Source organism: Pseudophryne corroboree, chromosome 11 (genome assembly GCF_028390025.1).
Source record: "Pseudophryne corroboree isolate aPseCor3 chromosome 11, aPseCor3.hap2, whole genome shotgun sequence".
Taxonomy (NCBI): domain Eukaryota; kingdom Metazoa; phylum Chordata; class Amphibia; order Anura; family Myobatrachidae; genus Pseudophryne; species Pseudophryne corroboree.
In genome coordinates, this window is record NC_086454.1 from 286212767 (window position 1) to 286232371 (window position 19605).

General features: G+C 42.6%; 1 protein-coding gene across 1 annotated transcript in view; it reads left to right on the top strand.

Annotated features, from left to right (window-relative positions):
* The window catches only part of SLC12A3 (solute carrier family 12 member 3), a 204324-nt gene that overhangs the window by 171074 nt on the left and 13645 nt on the right, over nt 1-19605 (top strand). Inside the window, exons 18-23 of the mRNA XM_063945407.1 lie at nt 8842-8948; nt 11975-12057; nt 12953-13036; nt 16108-16209; nt 17053-17164; nt 19338-19424. Of these exons, the coding sequence (XP_063801477.1) occupies nt 8842-8948; nt 11975-12057; nt 12953-13036; nt 16108-16209; nt 17053-17164; nt 19338-19424 (575 nt within the window). The remainder of the gene's footprint in view (nt 1-8841; nt 8949-11974; nt 12058-12952; nt 13037-16107; nt 16210-17052; nt 17165-19337; nt 19425-19605) is intronic.

Below are 19605 nucleotides of genomic sequence, written 5' to 3' on the forward strand. Positions count from 1 at the left end.
AAAAAGAGTCTATTGACTTTTCTGACTCTTATCTTGAGGGGAGAGACATGGCAGCAGGAGAGGAGTTGATTGCGGAGAGAAAAGCACAAAAGTGGAACAATAAAAACGCTCTTAGCAACTGTAATATAGATTATAAGGATAAGTGTAATAAATGTAACCATGATTATTGTAATACTGTTGAATGTACAACTATTAACCTGTGCAAGCTGCACCCCATGTCAAACCTCCCTCAGGAATACAAACAAGAAAGTGAGCCCAGAACGATGTCGGCACCTCTTCCAGAAGCCATCCTACAAGTCATCCAGGTGGACACGACCAAATTGGTAAAGGCAATAATCAAACCCCCTAACGGAGGGTCAGGTGAGGTCGTGTCCACAGGTACGTACAATGTTTTATATCACGCACAAACAAATGTACCCCATATTATAAGACCAAAACAAGGTGATGTAATTGAGTTTAGTCCTGTCAGGGTGATCACAGTCCCCAATGGGAAGACTGACGATCAGGGAACCATTCCCGTCAAGGACAGTGCAATGCGCCATCCCTGGTCCCGGACAGAATTGAGATCAATCATGTCTGATTACCCAGATCCTAGGAAAGATCTAACTGTATGATCAAAGATTCACAGAAGGTATATCAACTCCCTAGACAACGACATAATCATGGTATCCAAGGAATCAGGTAGGTACAGGGAAAGCGGTTGATGATGATGAACATCCGAGCGTTTGAGGAGGCATCAAATCAACCAAAACCCCAGGCCATTGGCACATGGAGGAACTTAAGGATTTGTGATCTGTGCAAAAGAGAAGGGCATTATGCCAGTAACTGCAACAGCCCACATAAAATCAGACCCCCTAGACATGAAAATGAGCAAAAGTTATGACACACCAAATTACAAGCAGGGATCATATAGGAAGAATTTTGGGCCACACCCATAATATATAGTTAGGAAAGGTGATTATTAGGAATGGAGGCAAGCCTGAAGTAACGGTTAATGAAGTGGGAGGTCATTCACTAAAGACACAGGAATGACCAGGTGAAAAGTTGTAAATGTATTTGTGAAAAATGTTTTTCTCTCCCTCTCTCTATCCCCATCTTTGACGATTATTGGTAAGAATTCAAACATTGCATATTCGCTTGGTCCTTGCAGAAGTCTACCAAACCCCAGCATGACCTATCCACCACAATGTATTCTGGCCAGATACAGACAGTGGAATAATGCAAGTGCTGGTGGGGAGGGACTGCTCAAGGAAACCATTAGACACGTAGATACGACAGCCAAATAGTCTGACAATGTTTTCTTAATGTTGACAATGTTTAAAAATGCTTTGTTTCTCTTCTCTTATTGATGGTTATTGTCGAGTTATGTAATGTATATATGCACATGAATTGTTCTCTATCTCTTTTGTTTTTTTTTTGTTGTCTCTCTCTTCCCACTCATGTTTCCATGGTTTAAAGATGGTATGTCACCCCTCAGTTGGACCAATGGTAATGCCAGATTTTTGCTCCTTACAGAAAGATCGTCGGTTAGGAAGGAATATTGCATCACCAGAATGATCGTTTTTGAAGACTGAGAGACAACACCTTTGAGAGGACAGCAGAACAAGAAGAACAACAAGACGAGAGAACTTATTATCGTAACGAGTTCTCTCCCCCTCAAACTGATTTTCTTATACCCCATTTACAAATTTCTTCTTTTCTCCTCCTGTAAGATGGACTTGCCCCAAGAGACTGTGATATGGATTTTTCCCGTTAACCATGATGTTGACCAGAGCAGTCTGTTTCGGTGAGAGTACCAGTGAGGTCGAGAAAGGATCCAGAAAGGTCCTGATGACTGAGACGGAGGTGTAAAATTCCAATAGCAACCCAATCACCAAGCAAAGGCGAGTACCGGGCACGATCTAACAACCATGTTATCTGTAAACATTTTCTTTGAAGGATTGTTAGTTCAAAAAAAGAAAAACTGTATCTGTAGGCTCTGTGACAATGGTTGAAGATGGATGCATAAAGAAATGCCAATCCAGTCTTAATATCCATATGGACCAGCATCCATTGAGTGACCATCACTCCTTAGTGGGTAACGTGTTAAATAAAACAGATTGTTGGGTATGCTCTCAAGTACCTCAGGGTCATAGTAAATCAGGGCTAGTACCATTTCCTTTAACGGTAGGGGAGGTACTTGAGCTAAAGGGTGGGAGACCGGTGGACCGGAGGTTTAACATCTCCAGCCCTCCTAGTTTGAAGCTCCACCAATACCATGTGGATAGGTCCCTCTTATGTTTTAACATCTCCAATCCTAGAAAACCGGGAAATTGGGAAGTGTCATGGAGCAACCTTACCATGACCTTTTCACACAGAGCAGATAGAATGCCTACAGATACAGAGCTCGTACGCCACATAGCCAGTAGAGGAAAATCTTTCCGGTATCGATATACCTTAGGGAATAGGATTACTAGAGTTGGAGAGGTATCACCAGGATACTGTGCTCATATCGTACAAACCGATACGTGCATTAAGCAGTTGGAAGAATTAGGGTCAGGAGATTTCACCTGGAAGGTTTGTAACATGGTCATGTCCTTCTCCGTCCCTTATGTTCTCCCCGATGATGCATATTTCATATGCGGGAGAAAGGCGTACAAGTGGCTAGCCCCAAACTCTGAAGGATTGTGTTATATTGGAAAAGTATTGCCTGAAGTGATGACTTTTACACATGACAAAATGAAGGACATACACCGTGGTGCCCAAGCTCCTTATACTCACACTCACTACGAGCACCGAGTTAAAAGACAACTGTCAGAAAGATTAGAGCATCCGGCCTCTGATCTTATCCATGAATCCACCGGGATTCAGGTTCTGGTAGCGTTAGATTTCACTCGTACCGCTCGAGGAGTGATGAATTATAGATACATTTCCGCACTCGCCAATTTGTTAGATAATATCACTGAAATGTATGATGACACGTTTAGATACACTGGAAGAGAACTCCAAGCTTACAAAACAGAACTAGTTCAGCATAGGATGGTTCTTAATTATCTTACAGCAGTAACAGGCGGATATTGTGTTACATTGGCAACACAGTACGGCATAAAGTGTTGCACGTATATCACAAATAGCACCGAGGATCCGGTAGAGGTCATAGACCAAAAGATGGATGATATTCTCCAATTGAAGTGGGAATTTCGTCGAAAACACAATCTCACCCTTGCTGCTGTAGGTAATGAGCTGACTGGTTGGGTGTCATGGTTGAACCCGCGAAATTGGTTCTCCGGTTTAGGAGACTGGGCTCAAGGAGTCATAATGGATGTTGGAAAGTTTCTACTATGTATCTTGGGTGTCGTTATATCGATTGGATTGATATTTAGATGCGGGCAGGCTTTAATGAGGTGCAAACAAAGTACAAAAGTGATGAGCTTGAGGAATGAGGAAACCGTAATTAACCTGGATTTGATTTATGACCCAATGATAGAAACCAGAATGTGATGAAAATGCGATTATACGGTCCGTTTCTTTCACCTGTTTTTCTGCTTTTTCTCCAAGATACAAAGACCCCCTTGGACGAGGAAGCTGACGAGACGAGATGTATACAGACAACAGACAAGCACCAAAGAAGAAGATTTGACAACTTTAAATATGGACACTTGATGAACTTTGCCATGGATCCCCAGTTTCCCTAGTATCTTTAAACTCACGCTAGCCCAACATTTTTGTAAATCTGATGGCTCAGACAAAGCTATTTGCTCATGCCTAAGGAGCAATACAGCGCAAAGAAGACGACTCTCAACAGATACCGAAAACAACTTCGACGACAGATGTACATTTCCCTGACATAGAATATCATTGCATTTTTCGTAAGTGTTCTTTATCTTCATCTCTACAACCCTCAGGTAACGACACACATAGACGATAGGGAATACAGGCACAGATATCAGCAACCACATACCTCCCCCATTCATGTATCATCAACTAAAATGTGCTCCCCATTTTGTTCAAAATCCGAAATGAGCTCGGTAAAGTTTGACAGCCCATCCACAGACCTGTGCCACAGGATAAGAAGGAATTCAAATGTATACTTCGCAATACCTCGAAGCTTGATTTACAACACGTACGGCACGATGATACATGACCCCCCAAACATGGATTCATACACACATGCTTCTGCTATCTCACTAGGTCATACCCTCTTCACACCTTCTCCTCTCTCCTCCCCTACCCAACCATGGAAATCAATTAACCCCTGACTTACATTTTTCTCCTTAAGTGTTTTATGGCAGTTATTATTGACTGCCAAAGGGTGGACTGTCAAAGTCAGAAAAATGTCTCAATGCACGTTGCCATATTTGCACCGCACACTGGTCCGCGCTGCGCGTGCATGCGCTCTCCCGTGGATTCGCATACCCGCAATAACGTGCACTCGCAGGCGCGGTATGCGTATTTACGGTAGAGTTTATGTAGTCGTAGCGTGCGACTCATTCGTTACAAATGTTCACAATTAATGTAGTTTATAGATCATGGTCCCTTTGATAGATTCTGAAAGTTTGGTTAAAATACAATGTCCCAGAGCTGAGGAATCCCTCTTTATATCGTACAAAGGGTCTAACAGGAATCATACAGCAGTGTTTGGTACCCATCGGAAGAGTATTTAATTAGCAATATTCCGGTGTTGGTTTGGAGCGTATTAATCGCTCGTGCGAATAGTTATGGACATAAGAAGTTTATGTCCATTTCTATTATTTACACATACTCAGGTATGCGGCGGGAAACCCAGTTTCCCACCCACCTGAGCTGTTGGAAATCGTCACAGCCCACCTGTATGAATCACCCTATGACCTTTTGTTATGATACAGGGCCGAATTCCTTCGGCCAATGGACAATGGGATTGTAGGACCAGGAGATTGCATTGTGTGTGGGGCATAAATAGGCAGGCCGACCACATCCAGCTCTCACTCTCTCATCAACGGTTATCTGCTGATAGCCGGGAGCTGGATATCGAGGCGCAGGCGATCATACCCTTTGTGCGTAAGTTTCTCTCCGTTATCATTGTCTTTCTGTGAGCCAATATCTCTCTCTCTCTCTCTCTGTTCTGTTCTCTCATATCTCCCCTAGACTAGGCTAGTATTGTATTGTATTAGATAGTATTGTATTGTATTGCATTTAGGTCAGTGTAGTATTGTCTTTTTGTATTTATTGTTTAGTTCTGTGGTTAGGAAGTCTCTGTTATATTGTAGTGTATCATTTGTACTGTTATCCCCTTTTACAAGTATATTAGATATAATACAGTTAATAGGCCTTGGAACCTAAACCAGCATCTGTGCATTTTCTATAGTGTTAAGTGTTCACTTGAGCGTCGGTGACGCTCAAGCAGCTTTGTAGTTAGTCAGGTTACACATGGTTGCATTTACACCCTGTACTCACATTAAGGTATTCAGTGTATTTCATTGGTATAAGGTTTTAACATAAAGGTATAGTGTTGTGAGCGTCTGCATCGCTGGTGACCTCCTCGTGGTCTCGAGCGTAAGCTACGCCATAGCGAATCATTACCCTAGACATAACCAATAACGTGTCCTGTGATCGCTGGGCCGTGAGCGAACGTGACGCTTGAGCGTCTCGCCTACGGCTGAGCGATCGTTACGCAACTAGCGTACCATTACGGTACTTCTTAAGTAAACAGCGTACAGTGTTCTTAGCTTCATAAAGGGTTGTTATAAGGCAAAGGAATTTAGCATTGTCATGACGGTAGAAGACAAGTACTCACATGGAAGACGGTGATGTTACTGGCCCTGGCTTCTGCTAGACGTGTCTCAGAATTGGGGGCCTTATCGTATAAAAGTCCATATTTGGTCTTTTATGAGGACAGAGCGGAACTTAGGACTAGAGAGCAGTTGCTGCCAAAGGATGTTTTCCGCATTTCATCAGGATCAACCTATTGTGATTCCGTCCTGTTCTGATGCTTCTGCTCCTCCGGAGGCATTGGATGCTGTGCGTGCCTTGAAGATCTATGTCAAGCGTACAGCTCGGATCAGAAAGACTGATTCCTTGTTCGTGCTCTATGATTCACAGAAGAAGGGTTGCACTGCTTCGAAGCAGTCCATTACTCGTTGGATTCGACTTACTATCCAACAGGCCTATATGTCGGCAGCCTTACCTGTTCCTAAGTCTCTCAAGGCCCACTCTACTAAATCGGTGGGCTCTTCTTGGTCGGCTGCCCGTGGAGTCTCGGCCTTGCAACTATGCCAAGCCGCTACCTGGTCGGGGAAGAACACCTTTGTGAAGTTCTACAAGTTTGATACCCTGGCCAAAGAGGATACCCAGTTTGGGCAGGCCGTGCTGCAGATGTCTCCACACGTTCCCGCCCGTTCTGGAAGCTTTGGGACATCCCCATCGTACTAATGTGTCCCCAATATCCCTTATGGATGCTAGAGAAAATAGGATTTTAAATACCTACCAGTAAATCCTTTTCTCGTAGTCCATAAGGAATATTGGACGCCCGCCTCTGTGCACCGACTTTCTGCAGGTTCTCTGTTAGGTGTTACCTGTTCAGCCATTGCTGTTTATGTTGCCAGATGTTGCTGCCCCAGTTATGTTACGGCGTGCTGGTGTATAAATCTCACCACATTTCTCATTGTTATGTTCCTTCTCACAAGTATGTCCTTTCTCCTTCGGGCACTGTTTTACCTATAACTGCCTGTGGGAGGGGGCATAGAGGGGAGGAGCCAGCACACCCAGTGGAAGAAATTTAAAGTGCACTGGCTCCTTTGACCCCGTCTTTACCCATCGTACTAATGTGTCCCCAATATCCCTTATGAACTACGAGAAAAGGATTTACCGGTAAGTATTTAAAATCCTATATTTAGTTCTATACTTCTTTTTATTAGGCATTTTTATTTTGTGAATAGTATGCAAATGACTGGGAGGAGTCAGGTACAGGTAATATTGATGATAGTATCAGCCCAGGGAGATAGCATCAGCCCAGCCCATATGTGCATGCAGCATAACTTATTTCTATATAATGTTCGTCACATTTAAGGCAAAATACAATATAAATCCTACTGTATAGTATATAGGATATACCGGTATTTTACTTTTCTCCATATACTGCTATAAAATAAAATTACAATTTGTCACCATTTTGGAGATGTTGTCACAGCTGTTTATTCAGAAAATTATATCTCGTCTTCCAGGACTGCCACCTGATGTTGTGAGGCCCGGTACAAGTAAAACATGCAGGGGCCTATCCTTTGTGTTCCCAACCTTGCTAAGATGCAGGGCCTACCTATCCCCTGTGTCCCCAAACTCACCAATACCACAAACAAACATGGGGTACAGACATACAATACGCACCATACTTGTATTCAGTGGTGGACCTACATTTTTGGTGCCCTAAAGCTAGAACTATTATGGGGGCCCCTTCGCAACCAGTAACAATAGGGCAACATCCAACAAGGTCTAAAGGGTCTTGCTGCCCTTGTAAGTACAGCACACACCACTCAGTGCTAGCAAAATTACCTTTTTAGACACCTCCCTGTCCCAGTCTCCTTGTCACCTGTCATAGCTCCCAACCTCCTTCCTGGGATGGGCCCTCTCAGGCTCCGCCATTCCTTGGAATGTCACAAAGAGAAGTTTTGCTGGCTGTCGGTAATTGTAGTTCTAAACAGTTATATGTTTCACGCTATTTACTGAGCGCAAATCACAGCGCTAGACTACAATTCCCAGCAGCTCCAGCAGTACTAAGTGACGTACACCCAAGCTGTAATAGCAGCTATGCTGTGCTAGAGGCCTGGCTGTCATGGTGTTATTGGTGACAAGATATGACCATACATAAAAACAAGATGTGAAAATCTGATTTTTTGGTGAGAAAACGCACAAGCGAGCCAAGTGATTATTCTATCACTATAATAACCTTATTTTACTAACACACACTTTAAAAACTCCATTGATTTTGTTGAGAAATTCACTCATTAAAAATAAAGTTGCTTCAGGTCCCTCTGGGATTAGGGCCCCGGAAACTTAAGCTTCATAAATTTCACAGTAGATCCGTCCCTGCTTGTCTACTTAATTAATCTCCTCTTTGGGAGAAGTCTGGAGAGTACATGCTGCTGACAGCTTTGGGGGCTGGGCTGTCTTTTCATGTTATTGCATGATTTGCATCATTTTAGCCTTGCCCACTCCATACAGATTTGAGATTACTTGTATTATCTCCCCATCCTGCTCACCTCACTAGGATGTGTGTGAGATGCTGGAGATCTTCCACTCCCAGTACTGCCAGTTTGGGCCGCAATTAAGAGAGACAAAGCTTCTAATAGGAAGCCACTCCTTTCCCTTTGCTACAGCTCTACCTGGCTTCTAGGTGCTGCAGCCAATGTAGTCCCAAGAAGCCAGTGTTTGTGTGCATGCACCGGTCCCGGCTCCTGCCAGACCCTTCTCTGGACTGCATCCAGTATACAGGGATATGGCTCTGTCAGCACATTACCTGCCTGTGACATATAAGCAGATCTCTAGGCTTTTTCATTCTTCAGGGAGGCAGTTTCTAAAAGTGTTTTGCAGATCAATGTCTGGTCAATTAACTTCCAATTTAAAGTTCATCTCCTTTACTGGTGGCAGCCATTATTCTGGAGACCAAAACTACAACTATACTAACCGATGGTGCAATTCATGGCCAAGTAGTGAATGAATAGAAGGTATCATCAGCACTGGGCCACCGTTACAGGTTGGGCCCCCTTGGTTTAGCTAACTTATGTAACACATTTTATTAAGCTTGTGTGCTTCCGCATACTGCATAGAAGTATTTTGCGTCTTCCATAGATCATACTTTTACACAATTCCTATTCTTTCCCTTTTATGTAGTCTGCTGGCCTAGGTCAGATGAAGCCAAATGTCCTGTTTTTGGGATATAAGAAGAACTGGCAGACATCTCACCCCAGGAACGTTGAAAGCTATGTGGCAATGCTGCAGTACGTATACAATACACTACACTGGTTCAGTAACAAAATGGCAAAGACTACTGGACCTACTGTACATCTGTTTCTTGTGTCTTACCTCTCCCTCAATTCACATTTCTACTTCTGCTGTTAGTACCTATTATTGGTTGAGAGATCCATAGTCTATGTTTTTTTAGTCAGTTATTAAGCAAAGACATGCATGCCATTCTTACTAGTCCAGCTTAGGTAATGCACGGTAAACTCACATATTTCATTTATTTATTAACAGTTACTTATATATCGCCAGCATACTTCATTGCGCTTTACAACTGGGAATAAAAATAATAATAAAAAATTAGAGTTGCAGCCAAGATGGCCAACTTCAAGATGGCTGCCATACTGGTGACATAGCCTAAAAAGTTTTCCCCCACTCCAATATCATATGGGCAGACACTGGATTTATATTTCTTTACTCATTTCTTTTTACAAGGGTGTTTCCACATGTATGGAACACCCTGTATTTTACATATAATTTCATATATACAATTCACAAATTGCCACCAAACTATACAGATTTTATAAACCTTTAACATGTGTGCCTCTGTGGTTAGTAAGAAAACTCTTTTCCAGAAAATAATGTATTTCAGGAAATAAGTTATCGCCAGATTTCCCTTTATTTATTTCATGCACTGATGTTGCCATTCACACCTATGCTTAGCTGGAATTATACAATGGGAATACAATGCGGCTTTAACAGTACATTACTATGTTATTAATGCTGATGACAATAACATCTGTACTTACAGTAGTTTATTATTATCCTTTATTTGCAAGATGCCAAAAATGGTCAGCAGTGCTGTACTGTACATAGGGATAAACTAAGAACATATTAAACATTGCACAGACAAAAAAGTAATAATGCATAGTTCCACAGCACAAAATGATACAGTGATCAAATTACAACAAATTGAGAAGGTATAAATAGAAAGAACTGTAAATACAGCTATGGACAAGACAGTGAGCATCAGTGATAAGTAGCACACACATGAGGTAGGCCAGTATTCAGGATTGATGGCTTGAGATACAGTGATGTAAGGGTGCAGTGATAGGAAGTAGAACACAAGACAAGAAGCTTCTGCTGGTGAGAACTTACATCCTAGAGGGACAGAGTGGACACAAATATAGTAGGGTGGCACTTGGTGGGGGATTGGGATGAGCATTGTTTAGTTAACTATAGTTGGAACCCAGGGCTGCCATCGGAAATTGTGGGGCCCAGGTCTGACAAAATAGGCACCCTTCTCACCAGTAGCCTATCACCTCCTACTTGCTTCCCACCAGCAGCCTCTCACCTACCCCTGTGATCCACCTGCAACCCATCACCTTTCCCTGTGTCCCAGCCCCTCACCTCCCTTCAGCAAACTCTCACTTTCCTGTGTCCCACTCCCTTGCATCTCCCACTGTGTCCCACTCCCTCCAGCAGCCTCTTATCTCCTCCTGTGTCCCTCCAGCAGTCTCTTACCTCCCCTTGTCCGTCCAGTAGCCTCTTACCTTCCCTTGTCTGCCCAGCAGCCCCTAACCTCCCCTTGTCCGCCCAGTAGCCTCTCACCTCCCCTTGTCCCGCAAGTAAGTGTGGATATGGCGTTGGGCCACCAGCTGATTGCAGATGGCAGACTGGCAAGCAGCCATGGAGATACAGCATGGAGATACAGCACCAGCGGCATTTCGAATCTGGTGCCAGTTGTGAGTCAGCAAGAAAAAAAGGCATTTGTTTCTTGCTTAGAAATACCCCTCCCTTTCGAGCACCTGAATGATATCACTAAGCTAATTGAGCATCTACCAATATATATGCCAGTTGTGAGTCAGTCAGAGCTCCTGGACTGACAGCCAATCAGTACCACTGTCTTGGCCTAGTTCTCCCTGATGGTAACATTGTTGGTTAACATCGGTGGTAGAAACCCATTCACAGGGGAGCCATTAATGGTTTCACCCACCAATGGTCATCCCAGGTTGATTACTCACTAGGCTGTGGGACAATCATGGGTGCATCAGGGGCAGTGCTAGGCTCTGTGCCCTGGCAGCAAGTGGGGCTGTGTACCATCGATGGTGGAGACCATCTAACATTAGTGGTTGACCATTGATGGTTCAAAACCCTAGATTTTAGCAAAGGAAGAAGAGTTAGGAGGGCAAATAGACTTGAATGAATAGTCTTTAGTGCATGTTTGACACGTTGACGATCAGCTAATCCAATAGGCTGTGCAAGTTCTCAGGTCAGGAGCAGCATGTGCAAAATCCTACAGATGGAAGTGCAAAATCTTTGTGGTAGTAAGATAGTGGACATTGGCAGAGTGGAGGGGGTTTGGAGGGAGTATAGATAGAAATGAGTTCAGATTTAGGGGAAAGAGGAGTGGCTTAGAACCAGCTGCGGCTCCTACCTGGGTGGAGTAGGAAGGCTGCCGCTAACCATGCTTCCTGGTCCTGCAGCCTTTACTGTAGGTAAAAACCGCCACTGCTTAGGACTTGATAGGTCAGATTGAGGAGTTTAAACCTGATTATGTAGGAGACAGCGTAGCGATTGGCAGAGTGTGTCAGCTGAGACAGAGCAGTGAGAGAGAAAAATACAGCAGGCAGAGGCATATAGCATAGATTGTAGAGGGGTGAGGTGGGACATGGGTAGACCAGAAAGAAGGAGTTGACAGTAATAAAGGTGAGAGGTAATGAGGTACTGAATGAGTATTTGCATCCATGTCATGATGAGAAAGGCCAATTCCCGGAGATGTTGCTTATGTAGCTTATCTCTTGTTCCCAATTATGCAGCTCAGTCTTGTCATTTTGTGTGTCTGATCATTACGTGGATTGTTAAACACAAAGCATGATGAAAAAATGTCCACAGCCTTTTGTCATTGACGCGCTATAGGTTACATTAATGACCCTGCTCTAGATTCTACATTGTTACTATCATGGTCTACTGTTTACAAACCCTACATACTACGTAACTTACTTTATATTATTAGTGTTGTCATCACCCACACTTGACAATTTTCTTTGTTTTCTTTTTACAGTGATGCTTTTGACTTTAACTATGGTCTGTGTGTGCTCAGGATGAAGGATGGTCTCAATATATCCCGCGTCATGCAGGCTCATAGTAAGTGCACAACTTTGACCTTATTTACCAAAAGCACTGGATGCGCACTGCAAGTCACATTGAGAAGTGCACTGTGCAAAAGTAGTGTCTTCCCAGTGCACCTTACGATGCACACCTGCCCTCACTCTGCCCAACATCTCCTACCTGCTGGTCCAAACGTCTGATCCTTTGCAAATGCCGCCATTTTGTCACAAAACATAGTGAGTGACCAGTGAGGTGCGGTGAGGACTGTGGCTGGGGAGGCACTGGCTCGTATCAGAGCCAGATTTACTATAAAATGATTAGAATAATACAAAGATGATATTTGTAAGTTAGAAATATCTTTGTGTTATTCTAATCAATTTTATAGTCGAAGCTCTGTCTCCCCTGCCCACCCTTACCGTACATCACTGCAAGTGGCATCACTAAAGAGGATTTTGTGGTGCAGCTTAGCCATTCTGTGCTTTGTGAATGAAGACCTCTGTGCCTCTCCACAATTGGCCTAATGCAAGGTTGATTGCAAAACAATATTTTCCTCTAATGGGCAAAACCATGTGCACTGCAGGGGGGCAGATATACCATGTGCAGACAGAGTTAGATTTGGGTGGGTTATATTGTTTCTGTGCAGGGTAAATACTGGCTGCTTCATTTTTACACTGCAATTTAGATTTCAGTTTGAACACACCCCACCCAAATCTAACTCGCTCTGCACATGTTAGATCTGCCCCCCCTGCAGTGCACATGGTTTAGCCCATTAGAGGAAAATGTTGTTTTGCAATCAACCTTGAATTAGGCCCAATATCTCTTCACATACTGTACTTTAGGAACTCAGGGTGTAACAAGGGGCTTATCTTTGGAAATGTTATGTTCAGATGCTTTTTGTCAACTATTTGCAAATATATATTGCTCTCTATAGTTAACCCTATGTTTCAACAAACGGAGGGACCAACACTGAAGGAAGAGGGTGAGAATGGAGCAGACTGTCTACCACAAGGGACATGTAAGTGTCTGACCGGTGGGGTTTGGAAGTACTCCAGTAATAATGGGTATGACTGGTACTGAACTACCTTTTCTGTTACTGAGCCCTCATCTGTACATGTAGCTGTGGAACAGTAGGGAGGCAGCTAGTTGCAGCCTGAGTGTAGTATTAGTGGCCAATCTTGCAGTCGCTGTCAACCTACAGGTTAGAGTATACACCCTTGTGCAAATTAATTGAAACAAGCAATGAAAATTACATTATTTTGATTTTCACCTTGGATTTGGGGGGTCATTCCGAGTTGTTTGCTCGTTAATTTTTTTCGCTACGGAGCGATTAGTCGCAAACTGCGCATGCGCAAAGTATGCAGTGCGCCTGCGCCAAGTAAATTAGCTCAAAAGTTTGGTATTTTACTCACGGCGTAACAATGTTTTTTCATCGTTCTGCTGATCGTAGTGTGATTGACAGGAAATGGGTGTTTCTGGGCGGAAACTGACCGTTTTCTGGGAGTGTGCGGAAAAACACAGGCGTTTCAGGGAAAAACGCGGGAGTGTCTGGAGAAATGGGGGAGTGGCTGGGCGAACGCTGGGCGTGTGTGTGACGTCAAACCAGGAACGAAACTGACTGAACTGATCGCTATTTGTGAGTAAGTCTGGAGCTACTCAGAAACTGCTAAGAAATTTCTATTCGCAATTCTGCTAATCTTTCGTTCGCAATTCTGCTAAGCTAAGATACACTCCCAGAGGGCGGCGGCTTAGCGTGTGCAATGCTGCTAAAAGCAGCTAGCGAGCGAACAACTCGGAATCACCCCCTTTATTTCAAACCACATTGTATGACCTCCTTTGTTTTTCAAAAGCATTTTTACACGGTTTGGCATAGAATCCACCACATTGGAACAGTCCTTGGTGATTTTAGGGTCATGTTAATTGAAACAAGCAATGAAAATGACATTATTTTGATTTTCACCTTGGATTTTATTTTAAACAACATTTTAGTAGTTTGTATGACCTTCTTGGTTTTTCAAAAGCATTTTACACAGTTTGGCATAGAATCCACCAAACTGGAACAGTCATTGGTGATTTTAGGGTCATGTTACCACAGTTGAATTAGTGCTTCAATCAGCTTTACTTTCGTCATACAGTCCTTCCTCTAAGGCGACACTTGCAAATAGATCACAGATTTTCGAATGGGTTTCATGTCTGGTGAGTTCCCAAGCCAGTCTAGCATCTTTATATTCTTCCCAGCCATGACATTCATGACCAATTTGGATGTATGGCATGGGGAGAGATCCTGTTGGAAGATGCCTGATCCATCTAGGAATGTTTTTTTCCAGCTCTGGAACCACTTTGCTTTGAAGAATATCAATGTACTGAGCTGAGTGCATCAGACCATCAACCGGCTTCAAGCTTTCAACACCATAGTAGCTGAAGCATTCCCAAAACATTTTCTTTTCTGGCTGTTTCACACACTGATCAATGTGACAATCACTGATCTTCTCTCCAGTTGACCTTCGAACATGTTGACTTCTCTGTCCCTGTACAAAGAAATGGCTTTCATCACTGAAGATAACCTTCCGCCAGCCTTACTTGGTCCAGTTTTTATATTTCTGAGCCCATTTGTAACGCTTTTATTTCATTGTTTTTGTGAGCAGCTGTTTTTTCAGGGTTCACTACGGCTGGCCGGCGGTCGGGCTCCCGGCGACCAGCATACCGGCGCCGGGAGCCCGACCGCCGGCTTACCGACAGTGTGGCGAGTGCAAATGAGCCCCTTGCGGGCTCGCTGCGCTCGCCACGCTACGGGCACGGTGGCGCGCTACGCGCGCCACACTATTTTATTCTCCCTCTATGGGGGTCGTGGACCCCCACGAGGGAAAATAAGTGTCGGTATGCCGGCTGTCGGGCTCCCGGCGCCGGTATACTGAGCGCCGGGAGCCCGACCGCCGGCATACAGAAGACCACCCGTTTTTTCACTGGCCTTCTAGCCTTCCGTCCAGTTAAAAGAAGTTGCCTGCGCGCTGTAGATGAGCTAACCTGTATTCCAATTTCAAATATAATAAAAAGTATAGTAAAGAGTCCAAAAGCATCCATAAAATAAATTCAGAAGACAAATTATTATTTTTAGGAAGATGGAAAGAGATTAAGTATCAAACGCAAAATCGCCTCTTGTTTCAATTAATTTGCACAAGAGTGTAGTGTATACACTATATGGGTCATTTAAAACCATACTTGCCTACTTATTCAGCCTCCTGGAGAAGCCTGGAGGGGAGACGCTGCTGGATAATTCAGGGTGCGGGGCTCTCACATCATTAGGCTCCGCCCATATAACTGGAATGTCCGCGTGGAGGGACGAGGCTAAAATGAATCGATTTGCATAATTTAGCCACACCCCTACATACGGTCTTAACAGTTTCCATGATAAGCTCCCCATCCTACCTACTTCACTAGTATGCAGGTGGCAAGCAGGAGGTCCGCCTACTCTTGCAGGGTTGCTAAGGACTACATGAAAAATCGTGAATCGTGGTTTTATGGTTTTAGGCCAGGTTGTAAAATTGTATACAGATGAGAGAAAACTAGCATCACTCCATTCTCCATTTCTGCAGTGTACATGTCAATGATGAAATCCAAGGATCTGTTATCATTAGTCATTATGTTAACTCCTTAAACTGCAGGTAAAACTATTTTTCCCCTTTGTGTGTGGGTATATACTCAAAGCTTTAATTACACTTGGTACTGTGCCATCCATCTGCACTCCAATTACTTTGATTTATCTTTGAGTACCGAAAGACACTTACAGTATTTAAAATACGAGAGTAAGTCAACCTCCTATGTTCTAAAATTAAGTACACAGCTTGGAGTTTGCCCGGTAATCTCCACTTTTTTTAAACTGATTTAACTGGGTGCTTTAGTAGCTGCCATCATGTGCCACAAAGCTGCTTTCTTACTGGAAAAGCCGCCATTTTGTCATGCAGAGCTGAAACCGTCACGTTCATGCAACAACCACACAAATACACAAATACATCATAAATAACCTCCAATATGTGTACAAGTCACATTATAATTGGGGGGGAAAAATGTGTACAATTTGCTTGATTGCAGTGGACCCAGAGGCTGTTACCGCTGAACAACAGGCCAGCACTATTTTCCAGATTAACCAGGAGAAGAAGACAATTGATATTTACTGGCTGTTTGATGATGGAGGTGAGTGTGAATGCCAGCTGCTTGCTCAGATCTTGTTCTAATGTAGATTCCTTCCAGTAAATAAGCACTTAATAAAATATCACATCTGGTCAAACGTCTTTTGATTTTTAATATGAAATCCTCACCAGCTGTAACTATGTATACTACAGGTTGAGTCTCCCTTATCCAAAATGCTTGGGACCAGAGGTATTTTGGATATGGGATTTTTCCGTATTTTGGAATAATTGCATACCATAATGAGATATCATGGTGATGGGACCTAAGTCTAAGCACAGAGTGCATTTATGTTACATATACACCTTATACACACAGCCTGAAGGTCATTTTAGCCAATATTTTTTATAACTTTGTGTATTTCACAAAGTGTGTCTACATTCACACAATTCATTTATGTTTCATATACACCTTATACACACAGCCTGAAGGTCATTTAATACAATATTTTTAATAACTTTGTGTATTAAACAAAGTTTGTGTACATTGAGCCATCAAAAAACAAAGGTTTCACTCTCTCACTCTCACTCAAAAAAGTCCGTATTTCGGAATATTCCGTATTTCGGAATATTTGGATATGGGATACTCAACCTGTACATGATGTGTATTTATTTGTATTTACAATGAGCTGATCTTAATGGAAGACATTCATATGCAGTACTGCAGCGAGTTCAGAAAGTAAAAAATATAAAGATCCCTTTCACAAAAGAAAGAGAATACGTCACATCATCCAGGAGCCAGTTCAGTGTTTCCTACTTGAACATTCATCCTATTGACGACCGTTACATATTCTTCAAGACAGAAGCAGGCATTGGGGTCACACAGTTAATCAAAGTCTCTTTCTGGCAGGACTTACGCTACTGATTCCTTACCTTCTGAGCCGCAAAAAGAGATGGGAGAAATCTAAGATTCGAGTATTTGTTGGAGGACAGATCAACCGGATGGATGAAGAACGCAAAGCGTAAGACCTTGCAATACATTGTAGCGTACAATGCTACACAACATGGGCCGTTACATAGTAATCTGGATTTATTATATTAGGTTATATTCTTCAAGGAGTAGGGCACATCAGGCTTTTTGGTTACATGAGTGTCCTATAACGTGTAGCATCCAACACATTTGTTTTGTTTAGTTTAGGGCAACACAGAAGGGTGGACAGTTCTATATATAATGAAATATACATTACATGCTTTAGAAAGATAAACATGATGAAAAAACTGAATATTGGATTTTGTCATGGGATGACCGTGCTGGGAAGTGTATTATACAGACATATATATCTTTTCATATATGTGTCTTATTGAGAAAATGTAGAGAAAAAAGCCCATATCACTGCTAACCTGTGGTTACATTATGTAAAGCACCATGTGAAATGGCAAAAGAAAAGAAAACATTAGCCCAGTGGTTCTCAAACTTTTGAATCACGGCACCTAAGTGTATCAGAATTGTTTTCACAGGACCCCTAGGCCACAGGTTTCTTATTGAGACATTTAAAAAAAAAAAAAATTAAGTAAATAGTGTTTATATGTTATCCTTAGGTTTAGCTATGTGGTGATGGACAAGTTTTGCTTCTGTTTGTCCACATATTTTATGACTGGAAGCCACCAGCACTGGATTTGCCTATTACATTGACCATAAATAATTTGAAATGGTCCTGGGCCACCAATCCAAGTCACGCCTGCAAGTGCCCAGGGTGCCACGGTACACAGTTTGAGAACCTCTGCATTAGGGGATTTATTTACCAAAGAGCCAGGCAATGCTTTTACCAGCCTCTAGCGGCTAACCATGTCTTTCTAGTATAAGAGCACTGGCCTTTTATATATTGGGCATAAACAGTTATACAATCCAACACTTAGTAAAGAAACCACTAGGTGTCGCTGTTTTGTAATGGCTCTCTTGATTTTAGAAGGGTTGTGAGCTAATGTGTGAAAATGTATTCCAGATAATAAATACATTATTGCTAAATGCTAGAAGCTGTCCGTGTGAAAATACATTTTTGAGTTTTTTTTTATTGTTTTGTTTTATATGTGATAAAAGGTACTAAATTGCTAAAATGTCATGCTTTGAGACCTATTTGTCCACTTCAGTTTCTAGCCTCATTTGGAGTTTGATGTGTTTTGCGTGTAAAAATTCTCTTGCATGTGTATATATAAGGCGCATGTATCTCTAGCTATATATCCAACTCAAAATGCAGCAGTGTTTCTAAATCAGGAATACTAAAGCATATGCTTACATTAAACTATAGTGCAACGATGCTGCTTGACAGTGTTTGTAATAAATTCAATATAAGGATATGACAAATAACAACAAATCTGATAGGCGGCCGTGATTTGCTCTAGTGTAGCCACAATACTAATGAATGAAGCACTACAGGCTGGAGTGGTTAGTACATACCTCCCAACTTTCAGGTGTTTGGATTTGGGATGGGGATAGGTGTGGTTGTATTTATGGCCATGCCACTGATGGCAGCTTTAGCAAAAAAAAACCAAATGCCTCATGTGCTGGAGTCAACTGCCTCTAGTACCTGTGATAGGGGAGTACCTCACAATCATACCGCCCAACTGTCCCTATTTTGCCGGCATCTATTTATGGAAGAGAGTGACTTGGGGTATGTCCAGAAGCTCCCCCAGTGATGAAAATGTGGGCGTGGCTCACGACCAGGGCATTCTGACGAGCACCCTTCCCCCAGACATGAAGCAAAGACCCCTATTTTTGGGTGCATGCCTTCTGCCCAAGCAGGAGTCCCTCTTCATTCATGCAAGATGTTGAAAGGTATGTCATGACCCCCTGTAAATGTGCACTGTCTATCTAAAATCGGGATGGTTGGAAGGTATGGTCCATAAACAAAAAGCCAATCAGAAGCAGCTACATAGTGCTGCTGGTGTCAACAGGTATGACTCCTAAGAGGCAGTGCTGAGGGAGCATTCCATTAGGTTCTGCAGGGGTATTCTATACCCTTGCTTTACTCATCTTACATTTGCCTGCTCTCTTTCCACCTCTGGAAGGGGTCATAAATGTAATATTCATTGTTGTCTAAACACGTATGTATTTGGTGCACAAGCACAGAACAGAAATGTGTATATTATGTCACACGAATGGACAAAAACAATATTTATTTTTTACTTTTGTTTCAGGATAATTTCTCTGTTGAGTAAATTCAGAATTGGATTTCATGAGGTGCACGTCTTACCAGATATCAACCAGAAACCTCGGTCTGACCAGTAAGCCCATTGTGAACACATAAAGCACACATGCATTGTGAAGGAGATTACCATTTCAGTGCAATATTTATCAACCTTTTTGGAGGTGTTGACGAAAGCAGCAAATCGGATCTAGCTATCATTTATATAAGACATGCTTTCAAAGAGTTACATAGAAACATAGAATTTGATGGTAGATAAG